This window comes from Balaenoptera borealis (genome assembly GCF_965194805.1).
Source record: "Balaenoptera borealis genome assembly, chromosome: 4".
In the NCBI taxonomy this organism is placed as follows: Eukaryota; Metazoa; Chordata; class Mammalia; order Artiodactyla; family Balaenopteridae; genus Balaenoptera; species Balaenoptera borealis.
The window spans coordinates 31,075,808-31,102,790 of record NC_138861.1 but is presented as its reverse complement, the minus strand read 5'-3'; the positions used below and the strand labels follow the sequence as shown (position 1 = coordinate 31,102,790).

Below are 26,983 nucleotides of genomic sequence, written 5' to 3'. Positions count from 1 at the left end.
TCGTGGCATATCCATAAAACAAAATACTACTGAGCAATTTTTTTAAAATGAACTATTAAGAGAGACAACATAGGTAAATCTCAAAACAATTACGCTGAGTGAAGAAAGCCAGACAAGAAAATAGGGCATACTGTATGATTCTTTTTAAATAAAATTCTAGAAAATACTAATCAATGGTGGCAGAAAACACATCAGTGGTTTCCTGTGGATGAGGGGAGAGAGGGACAGGAACAAGAGAAAGTTTACAAAGGAGCACAAGGACACTTGTGGTGATGGATACATTCATTATCTTGATTTTGGTGATAGTTTCATGGGTATATACATATGTCAACTAATCAACTTGTATACTTTATGTGCAATTTACTGTATGTCAGTTGTATTTCAATAAAGCTATTTTAAAAACATAATTACTGTGGTATGACCAGGAGAGATGAGTAAAAGGCAACTGCTTTGTTCTGGATAACTCAGTTCCATCTTTGAGGGTAAAACTGTATAGGTTCTTTGGGCAACCCTAAGCACACTGCTGTTGTCTTTAGCACATGCCTGCTGTTAGGCCAGATTCTCTTCATCTGAGTGCCTGTCTTTACATTTATCCCGAATAAATTTCATATTATTTGTTTACATGTGACTATTATTCTTATAACAAGGCTTCAGTATTAATATTCATTAGACCTTTGGTTTTTCAGACTGTGTTTAATGAACACTAGGGGTACCCACAGAACCATCTGAGGTATCCTGAGTGGAAGTGGGGATTGGAGATGGAAGGAAAGCGATAAAGAATCTGAGTGGGCAAGGCTTCAGCTTCCAACCCAGGCAACTTCTTAGGTTTACAGACTTAAGGACTCCTGGGGAAAAAACAAAGTATGAAAACTATGTAAATTTTATCCACAAGCCAAGCTCAGAGCTTGATGCACAGTAGGCGCTCAATAAATATCTGCTAGATGAATCTTAATTAAATGTAAAATGCCTCTCACTTCTTTCTGCACTCCCTCTCTTTCTCATTTGGCATAAAAACTTTTACTCTGTCATTTGAATTTCTTGAGATGGGAACATTAAGTTTTGAGAAGAGCTGTTGATCTTACACTTAAAAAAAAGTACCAATATAAGGTACTAAAGTATACCATTTTTTAAAAGCACTGATTTTTATATATATATACATACACACACATAAATATATTCATACATTGATTAGCAATGCAAGCCTGTAAGCATGTAGTAACAAATCCTATGGGCATTAAACACACACGTGAAAAGTTCTTAAGGCTAAGGGAAAACAATTATACAACCACGTGGAAAATTGCCCCCAAATATTCATGATCTTCTACCTTAGGCCCTTAACAAGGACTTTCTTTCCTTTCTTTAGTTAGTTCTTCAGCTTCCCTCTTCAGTGATTCCACATTTACCTCCTTTTCTCATGCCCAGCTCATTGTCATCCATAGCACTCCTTCCTATTTTACTAAGAAAGTTGAGAACACTGAGTATTAATGGTCAACCTCCTGCCTCCTCCCACCTAAAATTTATCTTCATTTTTACCCATTCTAATCTTCTTCCCTCTAGTCCCTGGTAAGTTTACCCCTTGCACAAAATCAAATACTTTTTGACCTACAGTCACATCTTGTGAAGAAACTGGCTCCATTTAATATCTCTGTTCTCTATCTCATCTCTCTCATGACTCCTGCTAGACTATAAACATACTCAAATCTCTCCCATTCTAAAGAAAAGTATCCTCCGTTGAGTTCCTTTAAGCTAATACCCTACCTTCTAATTTCTTACCATGGCCAAGCTCTCCATTTTTTTCTCTTTCCATTCACTCCCGGACCTACTTAAATTTAAACTGTCAAAACCACTTCACTTAGTGACAGATGTCTCAATGACAAATCTTAGTTGACAGATTTCTAATCCCTAGTATATTTGAACCTTCTATACCATTTGACACTTGATATTTTGAGTAGTTGGTCAAATATTTTTTGGATGCGTAAAGTCGGAATCAATGGAGGAGTCACAAGGTCAGACTCAACAAACTCAACTTTAGGTATGTGACAAAAGGATTTTTATAACCTCTACATCAGTGTTTCTCAAACTAGAATCTTTGAATTCTTTACCAGATATTTTTCGTCACGTTGTTATTTATTTCATTAATCTATAGTAATTAATATAAGTATAGTCCAGATCACCTTGATTCCCACTTACAACTAAGTACTGCCATGTGATTCCAGAGCCTGTGTTGTGTTTAGGTTTATGACCTTGTTGGCACCATGTAACAGTACTTTGTCTTAGGCAAATGAGAACAGAAATAGATAACAATTGCTTATTTCTGGCCATGTGAAAGCTAAATGACATCAGTGAAAGAATGAACAAAGGTCTCCTAAAGGTTCTAGTAGAGAAAGCTGGTCATTATATATGGAACACAGCAGTTAGTATAGACGTGCCATATTTAAAAGTACCTAAATTGCAGTAGTCAGGTCTGTATTTGTTTCAAGAGGCAATTTGTAAAAAATAAAAATCAAGTAGCACATAGGTATTAATTTTATTAGTTTACATTTTTCCACATTTAATATATAAACTTTAGTTTCATAGTTCTTTAAGAGTTAAGAGCTTAAGGAGTTTATACCAAGTTTATAAGTATATTTTGCTTTAAGTTATTTTTATTGCAGTTATTATAGTTTATCGTCATGTTTTGTGTGTGTGTGTGTGTGTGTGTGTATATATATATAATTTTATTATAACATTCTGATAAATAACTGGAGGGGTAGCCTCAAAAAATTATTTTTTTTAAGGTCAGCTCTACCCATTAAATACACTAAATATACCTCCTGTATTATGGGTCTTTAGTGCAATTACTGCAACTATTTCAGGTCTTTCTCATAATCACAACTCATCCAGATTATTTCAATAGCATCTCAAGTGGTCTCTTTACCTCTACATACACTTTTGTTACATCTTCCACATTGCTATCACAGTTATCTTTTCATGATTAAAATCTGATCATGACTTTATGCTAAAAATTCAATTCGCTCATCCCATACCCTTCAGAATAAAATCTGAGCTCATTAACATGGCTTGTTAATAAGACCCTCAAGATATCCAGCCTTGTCTTTCAATGTTTTGTCTCTTTTCTCATTCATCCCCCCAACCCCTATACACACGCACACCACCACCACCACCGCTACTACTACTACTACTGCTACAGCCAAAGTACCTTCTAAAGTTCCAAAGTACCTTGGAAACTTACTTTCCAAAGTAAGTTTTGGAAACTTGTTATTTCTAAAACTTACCTGGTCACGTTCTCTGAAACTGTGCATGTTGTTCTGCCTAGGAGCATTTCTCCCTTTTCTTTTTCCTGGTATGCCCTTTTTTCCATTTGTTTAAATACAACTCCCTTTTGCAGATAACCCCCCCACCGGTGAATTGGGCACATTAATATTACTCTATGCATGCATTTATGTCATTGAACACACTCTATGGTGACTGTCTGATACTTAATGGTCTCCCCAGTTAAAAATTTTTCCTCAAGGTGACATGTGGCTTTCATCTATGTATCTTCAGCATCTAGCTCAGTGCCTAGCACATAATAAGCATTCAATATTTCTTAAAAACTGAACACTTAAAAAGATGGGAGTGATTATATCAGCAGATCTCTACTACATTAACATCCTTCGGCCTAAACCTGAAGACACCGCTTAGCCTAGTCAGACCTAAATATCGTTGGTTGACACACTGTATAACTTTCCTTAACTTACATCAAAAGCAGTCCTATAATGTAAATCCATGTTTTTAAAAACTGTAAATAAGGAAGTTTTTTGGAAGGCAAAATGAACTATTATATATATGAACATGTTACAGTGACTAGACTTTAAGCCAGCAAGTACAAAAAAGGCAAGTAAGTTATGTAAAACTGAACCACCATAATGGTGGTACCCTGAATTCTGTTCTCTAAAGTAGGAGACCTTGTAGTAGTTGAGTAAAGAGGAAGAAAAAAAGGTTTCCTCTTCACTTCCAGTTCCCCCAAGGACAGTCTACCTTTGACATTTTCCTTCCCACTTCTTTCTGCACACCTCTCCATCTAGTCTCCAATGTTCTTACCTTGCCTTTTGTCCCTACTTACAGCCCTGTTCGAACCAGGGGTACGCATTTAGCCCTACCCCTAAAATGCTCCAGGGTAATCTTCCCTTTCCATTAGTGCAGAATAGAAAGAAGGAAAACAAGGCAAAGCTAAATTCACACAAATCTGCAAATATCTACTTATATCAACTCTTGGCCTTTTTGTCTAAATTACTGTTGGAGAATTGAATTTCAAGTATTGTAGCACACAGGGTTCTATTTTGAATAGGTCTTTTTGTAAGATGGGGAATCCGTATCATACTGTTCTTACTGGGTATATATAATAAAGCCCATTCACTTAATCATTAACTTTGAGATTTAATATGTTTTGATTATGGGATATCGCTGAAATTGTCACACTTCTTCAACCCCAAATGAGCCAAATTCTTAAAAATTTTTTTAGATGTAGTGGAATGTTTCTTAGTAAGTTTCATTCTTTCTTATGTGCCATGTGTTAAAATCACTACTTCCTTGCAATGAAAAAAATCAACAGGTACTAGATAGTAAGTATTAAAAACTAAAAGCCTCGCATAAGTTGCTCCATTAAGCCACTTAGATACTATATAGATCTGATTCTTCAGAACAACTGTGTACAACATTCCTATAATCAACCTAACTTAAAATTCTCTAATAGAAGAATTTTAAATTTATCATCACTATCTTACTAAAGAATTCTCACCTATATTTAAATAATCAAATTCAATATGGGTAAAATCATGATCATTTCTGGTCTAAATCACACCACACCTCTGTTTACTTTAGACTTTTTAGATTGTTATTGAAACAAGAAAGATTATAATTATTGTTGGCAAGTAATTTTAATTTGAATTCCTTACTTTTAGTTAAGTACTTTTAAAGTTAGTTCGTATTTCGGGACCCAAAAAATAGAGGCCACCTCAGTGGCTCAGCCCACACCACAAATCTAAACCTACGTCAGCCTGCAATTACATGACACACCTGTCAAGGAAATCTAACATATACCAGTCACAATCCTCCAACTCAGCTTAACTATTTACTAGCTCACCTGACCCTAGAAAACAGGACCTGCTGGCCTTACAAGGAAATCCCCGACCTCCTAGGTAGTCATGCCCTGTTTTGGCATTGAAGCTTCTAAGGCTTTATAAAACTCACGCTTGCCCAAAATCCCTGGGGAAGGGAAGGGGTGTTCCACTGATTAGGAGACACTGTACAACCTCAATCCACAGATTCTTTTCCCTTGGATAAAGGACATCAAACTCATTACTAAATTGTTTTAGTTTTGTCATTTGACAGCACCTAACCCTCAAATTCCTTATCTAGATGATCTACCCCCAATTTTCAAACTACTTGATTTTTATTTGAAATTTTAAAGAAATTTTTCTATACTTAGAGTATGCCAAAATCAGATGTATTCTATTTCTGATCATAATCATGAACTTTAATTTTCAATAAAATATAATGCCTTATTTTTGGCCCAGCCACGCGGCATGCTGGCGGATCTTAGTTCCCCAACCAGGAATGGAACCCTCGTCCCCTGCTTTGGGAGTGTGGAGTCTTAACCACTGGACTGCCAGGGAAGTCCCAATATAATGCTGTTTAAAATTAATTTTAATCACTATGTTTTATAAAGCAAATAACATTGATGAAAATATCTCCAAATTTAAGACTACTTGACAGCAAATGCTTATTATTATGTTAAAACCAAATCTAAATTACACTGTTGTTTGTACTGAAGAAGAACCTCTTGCTGGCTGTAAATTTTTTACATTTTAAAAGGATGAAAAAAAAAATAGGATGCCATCTTATCATCAGTAACCGGAAAAGTATGAGATATTGAAAATATTTAGTAGTAAGTTTCCAGACTGGTATCACATTTTAATTCTAATTCATTAGTTTTTTAAAATCTAGGGCTTCCCGGGTGGCGCAGTGGTTGAGGGTCCGCCTGCCGATGCAGGGGACGGGGGTTCGAGCCCTGGTCCGGGAGGATCCCACATGCCGCGGAGCGCCTGGGCCCATGCGCCACAGCTGTTGAGCCCGTGCGCCGGAGTGGGCGGGGGCCGCCGCGATGAGAGGTCCGCGCACCGCGGCGGGGAGTGGCCCCCGCTCGCCGCAACTGGAGGGAGCCCGCGCGCAGCAACGAAGACCCAACGCAGCCAAAAATGAAATAAAATAAATTTATATATAAAAAATATCTATATTGAGATAATTCACATACCATAAAATTCACTCTTTTAAAGTGTACAGTTCAGTGGATTTTAGAATATTCACAGAGTTGTGTAATCAACACCATTATCTAACTTCAGAACATTTCATCACCTTCCGCTAAAAAAGACCACATACTCATTAGCAGTCACTCCCCATTTTCCCTGCCCCTAGTCCCAGGTAACCAGTAATCTGCTAGTCATTTCAAATGAATGGAATCATACAGTACATGGCCTTTTGTGTCTGGCTTTTTTCCCTTAGCAGAATATTTTCAAGCTTCAAGATACATGTTGCAGCAGTATCAGTGTTTTGTTCTTTCTTATTAACTAATACTATTCCATCATATGGATATGCCACATTTTATTTATCCATTTATTAGCTGATGGACATTTGGGTTGTTTCTACTTTTTGGCTATTATGAATAATACTCTGAACATTCATGTATACAAGTTTTTACATGGAAAATGCTCAAATTTATTTTTAGCTTTAATATTTGGGCTTGGTTCATTATGTGCCAAAAACCATCTTAAGGTCAAAATGATGTTCTCAGTATGAAATAAAGTAGTTTCCTAAACCACACTCACTTGTCTTGATCATTAAAATGAAATTCTGAAGTGGTAAGGTATAAAGACTAATTTGATTTTTATGCAAATAATATGAAAAACATTTGGTTGAGTTGGGTTCCATATTTCCTATTCCAAGTAGAATTTGTAAACATGCATTTTGTATATTCATAGTTTTATATTAAATCTGGACCATAGCATTTATAATTTAATAAAATGGCATAAACTGTGTTAGAGCCAGTGTCCTTAGCAAGTTATAAAATTCTGTAACAACATAAGTCAGAATGGCCATCATTAAAAAGTCTACAAATAAATGCTGGAGAGGGTGTGGAGAAAAGGGAACCCTCCTACACTGTTGGTGGGAATGTAAATTGGTGCAGCCACTGGAAAACAGTATGGAGGTTCCTTAAAAAGCTAAAAGTAGAGCTGCCATATGATCCAGCAATCCCACTACTGTGCATATACCCAGGGAAAACTATAATTCGAAAAGATACATACACCCCAGTGTTCACAGCAGCACTATTTACAATAGCCAATACATGGAAGCAACGTAAATGTCCATCGACAGATGAATGGATAAAGAAGATGTGGTATATACACACAATGGAATACTACTCAGCCATTAAAAAGAATGAAATAATGCCATTTGCAGCAACATGGATGGACCCAGAGATTATCATACTAAGTGAAGTAAGTCAGAAAGAGAAAGACAAATACCATATGATATCACTTATATGTAGAACCTAAAATATGACACAAATGAAGTTATTTACAAAACAGAAACACAGACACAGAAAACAAACTTATGGTTACCAAAGGGGAAAGGTGGTGGGGGAGGGATAACTTAGGAGTTTGGGATTAGCAGACAAACTACTATATACGAAATAGATAAAGAACAAGGTCCTACTGTATAGCACAGGGAACTATATTCAATATCCCAAAATAAACCGTAATGAAAAAGTGTGTATATAGATGTATAACTGAATCACTTTGCGGTACACCAGAAACTAACACAACACTGTAAATCAACTATACTTCAATAAGAAAAAAAATATTCTGTGACAAAGTTACAAAGATCTGAAAATATAGCTGTAATATTAATAACATAAGTATATGTACTAGTCTACGCTAACGATGTTTATTCACAAGTAGGTTTTAATTAGCCCCTGTACTCACATTACAATAATGTAGCTTCACTGATGCATTCATATAATATTAGGACTTCATAATTTGGATTAGTTATTCCATTGCCACTTTTATGCTAATTTTCTTCATTCTTTATATTCTTCTCCAGTTTTATGACACTTCATGCAAGAAAATCTGATCTACCATAATTAGAAAGACTTCAATATAATATTAAGAAGGGATTGGTTTAGCTATCTCTTCAACATTTTTGCACCTTTTTAACTTCTGAATGTAAATGTTTCTTTCAATATATAAAACCATAATCTTTTTTAGCATACTGCACACTGCTATATAAAAAAATGATTATTTTCCTTTTTTTCAGATGGGGACATTTCTATCATCGTAATTCAAATAGGTCAAATGCAACTGTAAAGTGGGTTCTCTATAATACCAGATATGTGAATAGTGTTCTAAAGTTTGAGCTGATCCTAAACTGCCTCTTAAAACATCAACATACTTCTAGGCCATGGTCGTTTTAATTTTAATCTTAGCAAAACTGAGTAGAAATGTAAGTATGCTAGTGTAAATACAAACAAATAGAAAGCATAGTCAACCAATGTATTCACTTCGGTGCCAAATAAAAATGAATTTGGGATTTCATAATCACTTGCCTCCATTAGGCAAAGATAATCTAGAACTTCATATATTAGGATTTATTTATATGCAATAATTTCTTGCATACAACCCTGACAGTGGTCAATATAAAAAATACAGTAGCACCACTATAAAACAAATGTTTAATTTCAGATGTGAAAGTATGTTTGTAGGGCAGGAAAAGGCATGAGTGGATTTCTTCATCTTCTAAGCAAAATTCCATTACAACAAAAATTTCTGTAAAACAAACTATTTTCTAGCCCCAACTGGTAGCCCACTTATTTTAAAGGTAGTGTTGGTTATAAGCAATACCACAGCAAAGGAAGAATTTAGAAAATTCCTTTTATAACACAACATTGTAAATCAACTATACTTCAAAAAAAAATTTTTTTTTAATTCCTGTTAGACACTGGGTGAAAATGTTTTGAGGCAGTGAATATGTATTTGTTACACTAGTGGGCAAATTAAAGTTGGCTAACAGTCGAAGGGTAAAAAAAATAAACACCTTAGTAGTTAAGAGTGAGAGCTTTTCAACTATATTTCAATTTAAAAAAAAGAGTGAGAGCTTTGAGGTCAGACTGCCTAGGTTTAAATCCTGGCTGTATTACTTAGTAATTGTATGACCTTGAATGTTTCATCTGTGTAATGGGGATTAAAGGGCCCAGCACACAGTACATCAAATAATAATTATTAACCCTTGTTATTAAGAATTTTAAATACACAGTATTTTAATTTCTTTCATCTTTGGTTATTATTTTCATTTTGTAATTCTTCCACCACGTCTTATTTGTAAAGGCATTTACAAATAAGTAAGAGTGATACAGTAAAACCTAAGTTATCCAGAATGCTTGGGAAATGAATCATTCTGGATAGGTAAATTTTCTATAGGGTACTTTTATAGGTATCCAAAAAAAAAAGAAATCAACAAATGGGATGAATTTATTTCCTACACTATTACACACTTCCATGCCTTCTTAACAAGAGTATACTAGTGGTAAACTTTTTCTTAATAAATCACTATTATTATGAATATCAATTATATTTCCATGTTAAAATGTCACAATCCTTTCAAAGCTTACCAACAGTAATATGCCTACTTGATTCCACCTAAGGTTTTTTAACATTAAGTCCATGAATAGAATTCAGGGGGTGTGTGAAATTGGGAAAAAAAGAATTACATCTTTATTTTTACTAATCTCTAACTGAAAATTAGCATTTCCTTCAATTATGACTGAAAGCAGCAAACAGCTGCACCTATGTCTGTATCTCCAATAGGAATCACAGATCCTTTATATCACATTACAGCTGTTGCAAACTCTGGAAATTTTATGTTCATCATTATTTCAAAAATTTGGTCTTTATTAGACCCAACACTAGATCTTACAGTGTTAATAAAGCCCATATATTCCTATATCAAAAGTTTGTTTTCCTTGAATATTTTGAGCTTGTTTCAAATTTTTTTCTTTTGTAATGCTATGAATTTTATTTTATACATTTAAATTTATTTATTTATTTATTTTTGGCTGTGTTGGGTCTTCGTTTCTGTGCGAGGGCTTTCTCCAGTTGTGGCAAGTGGGGGCCACTCCTCATCGCGGTGCGCGGGCCTCTCACTATCGTGCCCTCTCTTGTTGCAGAGCACAGGCTCCAGACGCGCAGGCTCAGCAGTTGTGGCTCACGGGCCTAGTTGCTCCGCGGCATGTGGGATCTTCCCAGACCAGGGCTCGAACCCGTGTCCCCGGCATTGGCAGGCAGACTCTCAACCACTGCACCACTAGGGAAGCCTCATTTTATACATTTAAAAGCATAATTCTGAGAAGAGTCCATGGCTTCACCAGACTGCTAATGTGGTTTGTGGCTCAAAAACAGTCAAGAAAGCTGACCTCAAATTTGTCTCTCTTCTGTGCTCTGTTAATTCAGAGCATTGATGTGGTCCATTATACTTTCATACCAAAGCTTGTTTAGATTAGGGTAGTACAAATTAGCTTCTCTAGGGCTTTTCTTCTTGGACCTCCTGGATATTGTGAGTTCCCTCTGAGTAGGTAGGAATGTTTCCTACCATTCTTGTACTTGGCTTTTGAAAGAGCAAAACAAATAGAGGGAGAAATAAGTCAAATAAAATTAGCTTCGGATAGCATTGAAAGTAGAAATCTAAAACATCCTACCCTCCCACTTTCTAAATTAAGAGACAATAAATACTCCATTCAATAAATACTCTGACATTAACTGCATGGGTTCAAATTCTACTTCTGCTATTTATCAGCTTTGTGACCTTGGGACAGTAACTTAATCTCTCTGTGCATCAATTTCTTTATTTGTGAAAAGAGGTTAATAAGCACTGTACCTGGTACATTATAAATGTTCCATAAATATTACTTATATTTATTATTATTCTTATAGATTTGTTTCACACTATGGCCAGCTAACGTTTGACCGACTAATAACTTACATTTATACAGCACTGTAGTCTACAGTGCCCTTTTACATGCATTATGACATTTGAAGCATACGATAACCCTGAGAAAGGACAGCTATTAATATACCTACTTTAGTGTTGAAGAAACTAGGTAACCACACCAATATCACACAAATGGGAAGCAGTGGAACAAGAACTCAAGCCTGCATTTCTTCTTTCACTCCAATTGTCTAATCCTGTGTTTCTACTGTATAAGACTGGTTAAAAGAGAGAACAAAAGGAAGCTTATTCAGGAAAGAAGGAGGGGGCAGAGGTGTCCAGCAGGCCATGAGGTGAGCGCTCTGCTGCTCACAGGGTGGTCCTCTGAGTAACCTGTATCTTGTTAGAATTACAGAATCTCAGGCTCCACCCCTGGCCTACTAAATCAAAATCAGCATTTCGAACAAGTCCTAGGTGATTCCAAGATACTACTTTGAGAAGTACTGTTTCACTAATTGCTCTAGTGATGCTGTTATGGTCACTTATATAATACAAATTTACCACAGACTTAATACGTTTTTATTAAGTAATACTTTCTTGTAAGAGGAAATAGCTTCCTGCTTTCCCTTTTAAAAAGTCAAGTATATTTAAAAAACAAATTTATATTTCCATTTAATTCTTAAAGATCTCCACTCCCTTAAGTGGGGTCATTAAGGAACGTTAGAAAACCATAAGCAGGTCAGTTCTTACTTTTCAATTCCCTTTAAAAATTAATCTTACTACCCTGTGCCCTAAGTATGATATACCAGAAAGCAAAATCACCTCTCCATCGTTTTCACCGGCATAATAAAACACTGTATTTCTCCCCCTGGACATTTCAGTAAGTACTGAGTTTTTCGGACCCCAAACTCTTATTTCTTGAATGAGTTTTGCAACTTTCTGGCTCTAGGGATTGAAACACAGCAACAGAACAAAAAGGTATTAAGCCGACTCCCATACCTAAACCTTAGCGATGGGGATCGTTGATTACAGAGGCAAGTAAACAGCCCGTCCCAATCTCCCTACCCTCCCTCCTAATCAATTCACAGTTGAGCTTGATTTCTAGGCTGCTCTAATTCTGGGGTCTGGTCAATGGACACTCTCTTCTCAGGGCTGACCCTCTAGGCCCTAGGGTCAGAATAGCACTAGGATTCCGCACGTGGGAGCAATGCTCAGCCGCCTGCCCAGTTCTATTTGAAATAACTGTTCCCATTTTGAGGGGCGACTCCTCCCACAGGTTAACCAGCCCAGGCCGGCAGGCGAGCCAATTTCGCTCACCTGCTGCACCGGAAACTTCAAAAGCCCGAGTCAACGTAGACTAAAGGTATCCAGTAATTAACCCATAGTACCTCCCACAGCACATTCCTGACTGGGCGCCTGACAGAAGGGTGTGTCGACTCGCGCTCTTACCAGTCCCGGGAACTCCATTTCCTCTCCCTCCCACCAACGTAAGCATTCAGGGGCGGTGCTTCCCGGCGACGGCCCGCCCCAGGTCGATCCGGTGCCCCATTGCATCTCGCGAGAATTTGTGGATTTGGAGGCGGGCCCCTATCAGGAAGAGTGCACAAAACTGCCCTTAAGTCATTGCAGCGCTACAGATCCTGGTAGCCAGCCACGAGATTCTCGCGAGATTCGCCTCCTCAATACCAAGTGAGGAAATTGGGGGACGCTGTCGGGAGGGGCGTGGGGCTCGACCGCGCAGCTGCCGCTTCCATTACCTTCCTCCCATGGTCTCCTTCCGGTTCTCGATGCTTCTCTGAGTCTAAGGGTTTCCGCCGCTCGTCTACCCTTCCCCCCAGCCCATGACCCGCCTCCGGCCCCCGCCCTCCCAGTCCAACCTCCGATCTGTTTAGTAAGAAGGTGCTGTTCCGAAAAGAAGGAGAAGGGGGTTGGCACACATACGCTCGGCCCAGGACGTGGGGAGCAAACCGTCCTCTTTCGCCCTTAGATTGGTGCCGTGCTCGCGACGGCGGCGTTGGCGGACTGATACGCGGCGGTGAAGAGGCAGGAGGAGGGGGGAGGGGCGGAGCGTGGCAGCTGGCAGTAGTTCCGTCAGAGCGGACATCTTGTGGCTGTGTCGTGCGCGTGAGCCCCGTAGGGCCGGGGAGGCACCAGCTGCCGCGCGGGGAGGAGGCCGAGGCCGCAGCTTGAGGGAGGCCCCGGCCCCTCTGTACGCGTGGGTGTGGACGGCTAGGGGAAGGGAAGGGAGGCCGGCCCACTGGCCGGTCGGGTAAGGAGGGAAATACAGGCCTTCTGTGGCTTGAGTGACCAGCCTGTTGGGTGGGGTAGGGTGGGAAAGCTGGGGACGCCGGGGCCTCTCCCGTTTAAGGGGGAGGGGGAATGGGCGCGTCCTCCCACCTAAGCCGGAGCCTCAGGGGCAGCTCGGGCGCGTGGTGGCGGTGGCTGGGCGGGCGGGCGCGCGCGGGAGCGCGCTGGAAGGCGGAGTGTATGGTGGCGTCAGGGGTGACACAGAATAGCTCTAGCTGCGGGGACAGCGGTACACATCCAGCCTCTGCTTTATTTCCTTCCCCTCCCCGGCCGCACTTTTGAGCAGAGGCCGAAAGAAGCTGGGCGTCAGTCCGGAGTCTCCTGTTCTCCCCTCCCCCCTTGCCTTTCTTTGCCCTAGTGACGCCGGCGTAGCGCCGACTAGGCCCCGGCTCCTCCTCTGCTGGGCCCCGGACCCTGCCCCGCACCCACCCCTTTCTCCTACGCCTCTTCCTTTCCCACCCGGGTCTCTTCCTTTCGAGAGGCCGGGAAGTCAAAGTTGGAGCCACCCCTCCGCTCTTCCCGGCACCCTCGCCCCCTCTTCGGGCCGAAGCACGGCATAGAGGCTGTCGGTGGCTTTGCCACCCCACCCACCCCGGATCGCGACCGTTTTTGAGGGACTTGGACTCGTCAGGGTCTCTGCGGGGCCTGTGCGAGTGCTGATCTGCTCCGTTTTTGCAAAAGGCGCCTGTGTCTGGCAGAGCCGGTGTGAGACCAAGAGACAATCCTTCCCAGCCGCCGGGATAATCAAGAGTTTTGGCCGGAACTTTGAACACACACCAAGATAGTGAAGAGCCAGACGAAAAGCACAGACTATGGCGCTGAAACGGATTAATAAGGTAACCCATGGGGCGGAAGGAATGGGGTCGTGAGAGGAAAGGAAGGCTCAGCCTGGAGGGAGAGCCTTGCCATTGGGGGGGGTATAATTTCGGAATTACTCCTCCTTGGGTCACTTCGTCCATTGGGGGATGGGGAACGCGGCTGTACTTTAAGAAGAAACGAGGGGGAAAACTCGGGAACAGAGCACTTGCGGCAAGTGAGGTGTTATCTTGAGCGTGTTTCAATGGAATCGGTGCAAATTAGCGATGAGGGAGAGTGATTGCAGGCGCCTCGATTCTTCGAGAAGAGTTTAGTCCCTCTTCGGAATTGCCGGGAGACGCTCCCGCAAATGTTATGGCGCTTCTTATTCTCGGGGCTTGGAAACTTATTTTAGTTGTAAGATCAAGGCTCTGGGCCTTCTGGAAGAAGAGACGGGGGAAGCTCAGAGGAGAGAAGACCTAAGAAATGCGGCGGGTCCCGAACGTGATTAAGGGTCGGGGTAGAAGTCTCACCAGCTGAAGAGTAGTGAATGGGCCTGGCCAGAAACTGCTCGACTCTGGACAGCTTGCACAGGAGTCAGCGGGGCTGGGAGGAGGTGGGCTGACACAGTGTTGCCGCTTTCTGTGTTTTGTAGTTGCGGCTTTTCACCCGCAACTGTTTGTCAGAGGCGCGCCGGGAACTGATGGGAAGCCCTTCTGGAAGCTCCGTTTTGCTTTGGCGGGGGAGGCGGGGGGGAGAGTGTGGTGGCAGCGAGAGGAGGATAGGTGTACCTATGTCTGCCTCGGTCCGTTTCATAGCAGCCTCCGAGGAAATTGTTAAGCTATTTAAAACGAGGTTTGATGGTACACTGTGGATACATGTTGGAAAAAATAGGGTTTGTCGAGGCTCGGGGGGTGAGCGGAACCTCCACCTCCGGTGGTTTAGTCTCATTTTCTTGCTCTAACTTCTATCCCGCATTTTAAGATGGCGGCTGCTTTAACTGGTTCAGGCCCTTTCCGGCGTCTCCTTTCGTAATAATATGAAATAATATTCTTTGTTAAATGTTAACTTTTACATCAGGTTGTACACTGCCCTAAGATCTCCTGCTCAAGACTTATCTATATTCAGACTCTCAGGCTGTATTTCCCTTTTTTGTAACTTGTGTGTGATGTGTTTGGTTCTTGCACAATCGAGGAGGGTGGGGTATTTACAGCTAACTTGAAAAAAATGCCATGGAATAAATTCAGCCTTACTAAAACTAGGAAACAGAGGAGGTTGTGGATTACAAACTTTGGTTTTGATAGGTTGCTTTTTAAAAAGAGTTTACATGGACGGAATGGCAAGGACTTGGCTTTACTAAAAATAGACCTGATGCTGCTTAATTTTACATTTATTTAACGTGTGACTTTGGAACTTATTTGGCAAAACTGGTATCTTATGAATGATGAAAGTTTAGATTCAAAGTATTGATGTTGAAATGGTAAATTTTGATTTAGGCCATCATTTCATTGTCTCTGGGTTTATGTGAAATACAAACTTAAGTCTTTGTATTTTTGAGACCATGGAAGAAGTGAGGAGTTTAGGAGTTAAGGCTTAACGTACAAAGGATTATTAAACATCTCTTTCTATGACCACTTTGAAGGCCAGCAGCACACTGGAGAAGCATAGTTATATTTTGCAGTATAGTTGAACATAGCATTCAGTACAAATCAAAACCTTTTATCTATTGGAATTAATTCGAGCCACTAAGATGTGGAATACTTTCAAATCCATAGATTTTTATGCACGTGGAACAGAACACTTTAAAGGAAGGTCTTATTGATTTTTTTTCTTTTACAGGTGATACCCAGCTGCTGTGACACCACTTTAATGATTTAAAAGCTCTAGAGAGGCAGTATAATGGTTAGGAGTGTGAACTTCGGAGCAGAAATGCTTCAGTTAGAATTCTAGGGCTGGGTAAATTTACCTGTGTGCCTCTATAAAATGAATATTTGTTGTGTATGAGCTATAAATAATTGAGTGTTTAGTGTGCACCAGGCACTATTCTAGACACTAGGGTTGCAGCAGTGAGCAAAACAAATTTTAGAGTCCAAGATTTTTTTTAAGGACTAAATAAGTTAATGTGTGGCTTTGAACAGGCCCCTAGCACAAGGCACTCAATTTATTACTGCAACTTTAATTTTCAAGAGCTTTTATTAAAGAACTTTTCAAGTGTAGTACTTTTCATCAATAACAGATTGTCTCCTTTTGTAAATACTTTGAAGATCTGTGTAATACAGAAACTTGACATAACACTTTCCAAACTGGAAAAAAACAGTTTATGTGGGACATTTTTGATTCAACCTGTAGAAAGTTTTGTTGTGCATGTGGTTTGGTTTTCACCTGTCACTGTCAGAATCACATGGTCAAACTTTAAAAAAAAAAAAAAGTCCCAGATTCAGACAGTTTTAACAAGTGGACAACTCTGATGGGAGATGCTCTTTATTTTAGGCACCTCTCTTTTATTTTTAATTCATTCTTGTCTGCAGCCCCCCAGATTCTAAATGTTAAGATATATCTGTATTCCTCACTGATCATTTTATTGGAATGCTTATTGTTGGAATATTTTTAATCAATAGCAGTTCATTTGATTAAGCTTTTAAATTTGTTTTCTTTCTAAAGCTTATGTTGTAGTCTTTTTCAATATTTCTTAGACCAAGCAGCCTTATCAAACAGCCCTATTCTTTTTTTTTTCCCCCTCCTGTATTCTTTATTTGGACAAGCTGTGGTCTTACAAGGCTGTCAACAAAAAATATGTCAACTCCCTAGTTGGTTGGTGGTGTTTGGGGGCCAGAGGCAGTTCTACTACTCTCATCAAACAGAATGACCACAGTGCATGTATTTTGGGGAAGTTTAAAGAGAACTTTACATAAAATGTAATATGAACCAAGCCTGAAAGAATAGTTTATGCTTTGAGTGTTTGCAGTATGTCAGAACTGTTTGAAGCACTTGTATTAACTCAGTCTTATGACACCCCAAGGAAGTAGGTATAATCATTATCTCCATTCTAAAATTAGAAACCTAAGGCACAGAGAGGTTTTAAAAAAAAAAAAACAAAAAAAAAAACAGGGTCCTCATACCATGGCAGAGTTGGGATTAGGACCTAGGCAATTGGGCTCTGCAGTGTGTGCTCTTAACCGCTACATTGTCATGTCATCTTTTTAGGGTTTTGGTATTTCAGAAGTTTTCTTTTGTATGTATCATTCTCCTAACAGCTAGACTTAGCATCTGCTCTGTATTGAACACTGTTTCTAAGCCCTTTATGAGTATCTACTTATTTAATTCTCAAAACAACCATATGAGATGGATGCTCTTACCATTCCATTTTATACGTGAGAAAACAGGTATAGAGTGAGTTATTGTCTATGGTCAGATGGCTGGTAAAGGACTGAGATTCAAATCAGATAGTCTACCTCAAGAGCTCAAGCTCTTAAACCCTATGCTGTCTGCTATTTTGAACAATTTCAATTCCTAAATTTAATCTTGCTTCCTGAAATAAGCTCTCTCCTCCCACTTCACATTTAAATAATTGGGATTGAACTTTATTCTTAGGTTATAGCTAATTTGTGAGTTTAGATTTTCGCTAACATAAGTTTTGAAAGTAGGAGTGAATTTCTTTTCGGTTAGTATCTTCAAGGACTAAGGGAACTACTATGTGCTGACTAATCACTAGGGACATCATAAACTTGTTTCCAGTGAGCCTGTAGGCTGTATGCATCATGTCTCAAGGTTTGTCTTTAGCTAGCTAACTTAGTTTGTAGGGCGTTTGTTGACTGAGAAATGCTGATCATGTAATGACCTCAGTTTTTTATTTGAATAAGGGTGACATTGACACTGTGCTTTGGTTTCATCGTGATCACCGCCAATGTTAATTCTAGTAGTTATCATACAAGTGGAAAGTTGAATACTCTTGCTAGCCCTGGGGAAAAACTTATCACTGGATATCTCTATCATTATATTGTATGTTAACTCCTGCGTTCAGGTGTCCTTTGTTATCTAAGATAACAGTCAATTCTTGAGGATTTTCCAAAGCATTTCACTATAATCCCTTTATTAGACACCAAATTCCTAGTATTGAGATTAAAATGTTTCAGATTGAATTCTCAAATCCTAGATTAGCTTTTGCATTCTACTAGATTTGGTGTATGTGGGTTTTGACATGGATTATATATATCAGAGTGTTAAACAGCTTTTAAAGAATGTAGGTACATGAGGTCTTGCCAGACTTACTGAATCATTTCTCTGGGAACACATAATTTTGAAATGTCCCCTAGGTGATTCTGAAGCCTCCCTCTGGTTAAGAACCTCAGACATAAGGGATAATCATTTAATCAATACTTATTGAGGTCTTACTGTTTGGCATAGTAGTCTAGTCTCAGGGGACAAAATATAGGGAAGCCTGTTACTACCCATGAGGATGTCTTCTTTGAGTGAAGGAAACGAGCATGTAAACATATAAATTGGTACTTGTCACTCTATACAACTTTTCAAAATTATAAATCTAGTAAGGGAAGCATTTATTTAAAATAAGGGGAATCGTTATTCCAATGTCAGATTCACCCATTATTAAAGATAGGTTTATTTAAATACCTTTCCTGTACGATGTTATATATATAGTTATATATATTTTACTGTTATAGTGTGTGTTTTATTTTATAACTACTTTAGTTCCCTTTCCAAGACAAATTAGTGTTAACAAAATTAAATGATTTTTATTTCACCGGAAATTTTGTGCTCTTGATCTAGTTTTGCTACCGTAACAATGATCTTATTTCAAAATTGTATAGCGTAATGAAAAATGGATATGTTTAGTGAGTATATTATTTGCCAGTCTATGTTGTTAGATGAGATTTAGTCTCAAAATGGTACCCTTGGTCCTGTTACATGGGGAGGGGAAAAGTTCAAATGAGTATTTTATACTTTGCCCAAACATCGGATTTTTATCTCCAACTATACTTTGAACATAATGTTGTATCATTCAGAGACCTCCAACCAGCTTTTCTTAGTTAAATTTGTTGTATTTAACCTTTTGGGTCTTAGTTGTAATTCACTACTTCTTGGTTACTTGTTCATTTTCAGGATGGACTACCTCACATTAATCCTAGCCTTGTTAGAGTTTCCTAGCTAATGTATAATTGAATGTCTTCAACCACTGGGCTGCTGTTAATTTTTGGTTTTCATATCTATAAAATGCCTTATTTGCTTTCATGGATCAAAGCTTAGGAACTAAATTTGGCTCTCTGTCTTTGCCCATTTAGAGGTACTGCTTACAAAAGAACAGCTTTGAGTAATCTGAAGTGACTTATTTTTAATGGTGATCTAAAGAAAGAAAATTACAGTATTATTCATTCAAGCCATTCTTTGTACCTTGTCTGAATGAACAGGCATACTTGTCTCATAATTATAACTAAACAGGAAGTTAATTTCTTGTCAGTGATGTAATGAGACATGGTAGGCAGTACTTAATTAACCTCTTAATCTTTAATGTAAAAGAAACTTTCAGGATTTCTTAGAAGAAATTACAAATTCCAAACTAAAATGATTTTTAAGAGGACTATTCCTTCCCATTCTTAAGTCCACATATGAAATTGTTCAGATCCCAAAATCTTTTTGCCAAGCTTCCTTCTTTTGAAATGACTTCCGGTAACCATGCATTTCTGAGATATTTGTTGTTTCCTTCCTTGCTATTTGTATCCACATGCGGTATGTAAAATAAATTTCACAACATCGAAGTTTAAAAACTTTTTGTTTACTTCATAGCAAACTTGATCTTTGTAAGAACTAGAGCAATTATTGTCTGCCTAATTGGGTAATTAATATTGCATTTTGATCTCTATCATTGGTCAAGATGTATACCTTTATATTGCTAGGTCGTAAAGGTTCTTTGAGGGTGATTCTTATTTCAGAATTTCTTAAAGACACTTACTCTCCTAGCTTCCTACCTCATGCCCTCATCTCATCCAGCTCCCAAGGTAGTATTTTATGTTGCTCAGTATAGGTTTAAGAGGCAAGGGCTGTCCTTTTTTGGGGGGCGGGGGCGCTGTGTTGGGTCTTCGTTGCTTTGCGTGGGCTTTCTCTAGTTGCGGTGAGCGGGGGCTACTCTTCGTTGCGGTGCGCGGGCTTCTCCTTGCGGTGGCTTCTCTTGTGGAGCACAGGCTCTAGGACATACGGGCTTCAGTAGTTGTGCCGCGTGGACTCAGTTGCTCTGCGGCACGTGGGATCTTCCCGGACCAGGGATCAAACCCATGTCCCCTGCGTTGCAGGCAGATTCTTAACCACTGTGCCACCAGGGAAGTCCCAAGGGCTGTCTTTGTAGTGTTGATTTCCATGCTCATACAAATCTTGAAGTCAAGTAAAAGTTTTGAAAGAAATGGACTCTTGAATAAAATACAAGAAATTAACTTGCAGTAATGGGATGGACTTCAAGTTTTCCCAAAAGTGATGATAGGAAATGTATCCGTACTGCTATTATTATGACTTTGTGTGATGATGCAAGATGGCAGAGATTGGGATAACATGATCGTGGAACATTGTGGTAATTATTGTACTTAATATCATAATTAACTACTGTACTTGGCCTTACCACAGTAGTCATCTGGGTGAAATTTTGGCCAGCCCTTGGGAGAATGATGGAACTGGACAAACTAGAAAAGGTTATATAGGGAGTTACACTTCAGTAGCAGAATTGATTAAACAAATTTTGTTTTCATAAATGCTGACTTTGGTTATGTTGATCTAATGTATAAGTAGTGGCTGAATGTTTAGCAGAATGTGTAAATAATAGTTACCGGAGGTCTTAAATCTTACTAGAGGCTTATCTACTCAAATGGCTGCTCTATAGTTATTCATAAATAGTTGTATTTCCAATTTATAAGCCTTTTGGAGGCAGTGACCATTTCTTATACTTCCCTAACATCTCTCAGAGCCTCTAATCTGTTCAATACCTTGGTTTCCTGTTCTTTGTAGTCTGTGGTTGGTCATTTCATATCGAGTGAGGAAGATGTAGAGAGACTAGAGAAACAAAAACCAAATATTTAGCAGTATGTTTAGACTTCTGTTCTTGGCCAGTGTCTCTCTCAGCCTTTTCATGTTTTATCTCCAACAGTCAATTGTCAAAGATACTGTGTTCCATGGTGATAGAAGCAAAGATCTTCCTCAAAACAAACTGTAGGCTTTCTGTTTTGAGTCCCACATAAGGAATGGTCAGACTCATTAATGTTTAATCATGTACCTCCAGATGAGAACACTCACTGGCTTAAGCTATACCTGTTGGTTGCCTGTAAGAGAAATTTGATTGACTCCTTTTCCTATCGGTCTATTTAGGCTTTTAAAGGGAAGGGAGAAACGTATTTCCCAGTGGGGGAAGGCCTGGATTCTCACACTAGCCAGGTGTTCAGGAGGTTTCAGGAGAAGCAATTCAGAGAAAGATGATCCCGAAAGGAGAAAATTTCCCCAAAAGAGCACACCATGGCAGAGAAGTGTCTAACTTGGGTGTTTTTTTTTTCATGGGGAGTACAGTTTTTAACATCGTACTCTATATTATATGTCCTTGATCCAGTGTCCTTTCAAGGGGAGTGGAGCGTTTAGCTAGTGTGTGCCAGACTCCCCTGCCAACTATTTTCTTATTTCAGTGGTCTTGAGGAGGAGTTGGGTTGGTGTGATTGAAATTTTTTTTCTCCAGTTTGCCAAATACCATATCAGATTCTTTAACTTAAATACATCTTTGATACAAGGACACTCTTTTGAGAAAGCAGCCATAAATGTGTCCCTGGACCTATTTTTCAGGTTATCTAGTAGATACACTACTTTGCTTTCCTACCCATCCTGAAGCGCATCATGTCATGTATTTGAACTCAGTCTTTTCTTTCCCCTCTTGGAGGGGGGGCCACTAATGTAAAATGGAGATGAGACCTATTTCCATAAGGTGGTTGTAAGGGTAAAGTGATCAGTGTTTTAAGATATTTTTCATCCCCAGTGACTTAGTTTATGTTCTTCTCTCACCTGAATTACTGCTAGTTTCCTAATGTAGTTGTCTACTCATACATCCTTTGTAGTAGGTATTCCTACAATTTGGAGGGTGAGGAGGGTCTTTGACATCCCATAAATTAAGTAAAACTTTGTGTGGGCATGTGTATTTGGGGGATAGAGGGTTAGAAGTTCATCAGGTTCTTAGAAGTCCTTGACTTTGTCACAAACAGTGCTACATACATGTGTAGTAGTGTATGAAAAGGCGGAGAAATGGCAGAAACCAAATTTAGGATAGTCTTAACCTCCTGTCAGGGAAAGGGAAGGGCATCTGGGGAGTACATGAGAGATCTTCTATTATGTCTGCAAAACTTAAAATCTGAAAGAGGTATAATAAAAATGTTAAGCTTAACTATCAAGCTAGGTACACAGATACATGGCTGCTTTTAGGATTAATAATTTAAAAAGTCAGTCACTCCTAGTGTACTACTGCTAGTACATCAAAAAATCCAAACCTCATTTGTCTTACTCCTGCTTAAAAACTATTCCTGCTTAAAAATCAGTGACTTTCCATTGGCTGTGAAATAGTCCTTGCCATAATATTCAAGACTCTCAAAAGATCCAGCCCTGATTAACCTTTCTAACCACATCTGCTACTCCCTTACCGGTACCCTGTTGTGTCTCTGGTATACCAAACTACAAGCAAGTTTTTACAGCCTGTTTTCTTTCACACCCCTGGTTTTGAATTAGTTTCTCTACCTTGAATGCTTATCCTTCCATCAAGACCCAGTTCAAATGTCACTGTTCTAAACCCAGGCAAGGTTAGTGATAACCTTTTCAGAATTCACAAAGCAGTTGAATGCCTTTACTTTAAGCACTCAGGTTGTTTGAAATATAATTTTTTTGGTTTTGTATTATGTCTGCTTTTTTTTAGCTCAGTCTATTGGGGGAGGCATTCATGTTCTGTCTTAGTATTTTCAGACCTAACATGCTTGACACCAAAAAAGGTAGTCTTCATATAAATGAATAAATGCTTTGTTGGGTGAAACTTGAGCTGATATTACACTTTTTATTTTAGAAATGGATTTAAGTTAATCTTTAGTTCCTATTATTGAAAGTTTAACTCTTTACTAGGTAAGCCACATGATTTCTCCCTGCTTCCTCTAGTTTCATTTTGAGACTTTGCTTCATTTATATTTCTTATATGTTTTACAGCAAGATTAAAGCAACACATTTCTTGGGATAAAATGTGTATAATTGGTAATGGGGCCCAGGTAGCACTCTGCTTAGAGTGGATCCCTCCTTACTCTGTTTTTGCTGCCCCTGCCCCTCGAAGAAAACTGGGGTGGTTAACAATCAAAGCAGTAACTGTAGGAATTAGAGCAAGCTACAACCTCAGGAACTGAAATTGTGTATCTGTATGCCAAGTTAGTTCTTTATCTCTGCTGCCTAATGTGGCCCCTTTTTCTTTGGACTCACCATGTAATTTCAGGGCATATGCCTGCCAGTAGCTCTGGGTCACATCCTTACAGCTCCTGATTAGAGAAGGAAAAAGTGTCCTTTCCAGCTTCAATTTGAAAATCTTGGGTAGGGATAGAGCGAACAAAATGCTATGATTACCCTTTCTGAGTAGTTGGTTAGTGGTGGCTGACAGTCACCCCAACACTACAATCATACGTGTGGAGTATGAGAAAAGCATGTCCAGGAAGGTAGGAGAAGAGGGTTTGAGTAGACAGTGGTGCATGGAAGAGCATCTGAGATGACTTATTATGCTTTTTCTCATATTTTTTCACTGCTAAGATATTCTTATATCTTATTTGCTTATGCTATGGACATAATAATGTCATGAGAATTAGTTGGCATCTTTGAGGTAAGTGCTGGTATATGATTTAAAAGATACTTTGATTCTTAAAATTACTTTAGGTCATTTTTTTATGTTGACTTTAAAGTCGATTTTGGTACATACTTGGCCGAATATTAGATCTTTGAGTATTACTTAAGAGGTGTCTTAGTCATGGAGAACTTGGAAAATAAGGCATTTAGAAATTATCTGAGGGGAATAAGAGCCTGAAGTTATGGGAGTGAAGAGCTGAAATTCAGTGCTCTCTGAAATTATACATTCACTGTAAAGGAGTGAAAATGTCAGCATATAAAGGCTGAGTGATTCAAAGATGTCCATGTGCAGGAAGACTCGTTAAAAAATGTTTTCTGAGATTTTTCATAAAATGTGCAACTTCGAAGTAGGATGTTGATATATTCTAGGTCAGCTTTATAGATTCCTGAACGTTATGAAGTTGTTTCAACATCACTTGGGTATTTTGTTAGACCACCCATCATTAAATTACTTTTTTATTTAAAAATGCTAGGTATTTTTCTTATCATTAACATATGTAAAAGTGTTTAAGTACAGAAAAGTACATAAATTTGGGGTAGGTCCGTGTAAGAAACTCATTTTAGTAATACTTGAGTTCACATGCTTACCAGACAGTTTTAGGTAGAACCACATGAAATTGCAGTTCAGAAATGGTCAAGTATTAGTAATTTCATACGACTCAATAACATGGTTTCTTTAAAACCCTATCCACAGATAGCCCACGAATTGCTGACCTTGTATTATTAATGTATATCATAGCATGAGCCATATAATTGCTAGAAGAGTATGTTATAGACAACTAAGCATAAAAATTCATCACATAGGCAAAAGATTTAAATAAACTAAGGCTATAATAAGTAGCCTATTCATAAGGCAGTTTTGCTTTTGTTTAGTAAACAAGTGATTTGAGTGCCTATCTAGGAAATCTTGCCTTCAAGGTGGGTGGTCTGCTTGCTGAGCACCTCATACATTATATGCCAGGTAGTGTGCTGAAGTACTTTATCTTACTCATTCTTTCAAAAGTTCTGTAACAACAGGCATTTCTGTTGTGTTTTAGAGACGAGGAAATAAGCCTAGGAAACAGCGGGTCTAAATTGGATTAAAAGTGAGACTCCAGACTGATCCGTATTGAGGGAGGTGCATATTCATTGTCCTTATTTCATGATGCTGTATTTGAGCATTTGAATTGTATGTGCAAGTTTGTGTTTGGTTTTAGTAGCATTTTTGACAGTTCACATCTTTATCGTTGTGTAGGAAAGCGGGGAGGGTGGTTTGGAACAGGTAAGTTTTTAATCTTAAAATAGACTTCTTTGGGCCCTTATGTTCCGGCAGAGGAAGTTAGCCTGCATAAGTTAGCTTCTGGTTTATCTTTTTTTGGTGGATCATTTAAACAACAGAACTTGTTAAATAAGTTTTGGAACATGGAAAAAAGTTCTCTTCATATCAGTTAGACTATGCTCAATCCTTATCTGCAATAAAATATATATCTTGAGATGGTATTGAAGTAGCTTGCCATTATAATAAAGTGGCTGATCATGGAATGCAAATAAATGCTTTATGAGAGTTGATCTGGCCTATGAAAAAGTCATTTGGATAGTTGATTAGTTGAAGCTGCCAGTATATTTTTTTTACTCAAAAAACTATGATTCAGTTCTAAGCTAAAGCTGTACATAGTTTCAGTTTCTTGTAACTAGTTGCTTAACTCTGGGATAAGAGCTTCTGTAATTAGTACTGATCAGAATCTAAGTGTTTGGAATGAATTTTCCCCCTTTCTTTAAATATGTTGAACAAATGAGGTATATTTACATGGGCAAGCATAAAAGTCTGATCTGATCTTCCTATCATCTTAAGATTGTGACTCCTGGGATTCGCTGGCTGCCTTGATAACCTTATAAGCAGTCATAGTTTGAGATTCAGAAGCAAATTGGCAAAGTATATCAAGGCACTCCTTTGTCCCAGTTTTATTTTTGAGATATAACGTAATAGATGCGCAACATAATAATTTGATACATGTATATTGCAAAATGATTACCCCCCCCAAGGACAGTTCTTCTGCATTGATCTTTGTTTTTAATGGAGTGAATCTAGACTGATATTCCTGAACAATTGGCTGTTTTCTGAAGTGCATTATTTTGACCATAATAAAGGCAAATATTTGCTCTATCTTCCTGCAGTGTATTCCCCACCTTTTTCTTAGAAGTCCATTATTATCTCAAAGGTCTATAAATCCCTGTACTGTAGGAATTTATACATAGGTATATAGAGATAAAGCTGTATCATAAATTTTTTTAAACTTGTAAAGAAGCAACTCTGTTTTCTTACTAGATTATCCATATGGATTATGCATAAGTCATGGAAGGGCTAAATTACACTTACGTTGGAAATATAAGGTCAAATGGAATTGTGGATACTGCTTGTTTTGCTAAGAGCAAAATGCTTTTCCACCTGGAGAGGTAGGTTTTTCCAGACATGTACTCAATGTTGAGTAAAAGACAAGGTTGAATTGAGGGATAAGGAGATAAAACCAAAAGGGGTACTTACCTAGCCCCATGAGAGATTTTTTAAGGAGAAAATGTGGTCACTGGGTAGTGTGGTTCAGAAAAAGCAGAGTATTTAAGACAGCAGACAGTATTTAAGACAGAGCCTCTGAGATGGTCTGAAAGCTCAGCAAATAACATGAATGTTGATAACTGCCCTAAGTTCTTAACCTAGGAAGGTGTCTGATTACAACTTTTTCATTTTGTAAGAGGACAGCTTTTGTTCGTGTACAGGCACACCTCAAAGATATTGAGGGTTTGGTTCCAGACCACCCAAATAAAGCGAATATCACAATAAAGCAAGTCACTTTTTTTTTGGTTTCCCAGTGCGTATAAAAGTTAATGTTTACACTACTGTAGTCTATTAAGTGTGCAATAACATTATGTCTTAAAAAATGTACCTTAATTTAAAAATACTTTATTACTAAAAAACACTAATTATCTGGATCTT

The 26,983-nt window shown here is 38.6% G+C and overlaps 2 protein-coding genes across 8 annotated transcripts in view; one reads left to right on the top strand and one right to left on the bottom strand.

The window, feature by feature from the left end:
• Positions 1-8,352: 8,352 nt before the first annotated feature.
• On the bottom strand, positions 8,353-13,881 carry LOC309628516 (uncharacterized protein; the record flags this gene model as incomplete). The annotated part of the gene is made up of 6 exons (XM_082391608.1): positions 8,353-10,695; positions 11,839-11,961; positions 12,466-12,603; positions 12,774-12,918; positions 13,414-13,487; positions 13,783-13,881. The coding sequence occupies 6 exons, from the start codon at positions 13,879-13,881 to the stop codon at positions 10,612-10,614; spliced, it is 663 nt and encodes a 220-aa protein (XP_082247734.1). The 3' UTR covers positions 8,353-10,611.
• Positions 12,597-26,983, top strand: part of UBE2D3 (ubiquitin conjugating enzyme E2 D3) — a 29,513-nt gene continuing 15,126 nt past the window's right edge. For 3 of the 7 annotated variants that reach the window (XM_082391480.1, XM_082391476.1, XM_082391475.1), the window contains exons 1-2: positions 13,068-13,225; positions 14,005-14,159. In XM_082391480.1, coding sequence (XP_082247606.1) covers positions 14,136-14,159 — 24 coding nt within the window. In that variant the 5' untranslated portion in view covers positions 13,068-13,225; positions 14,005-14,135. The other 4 variants (XM_082391474.1, XM_082391478.1, XM_082391479.1 and 1 more) reach the window with 4 other exon arrangements.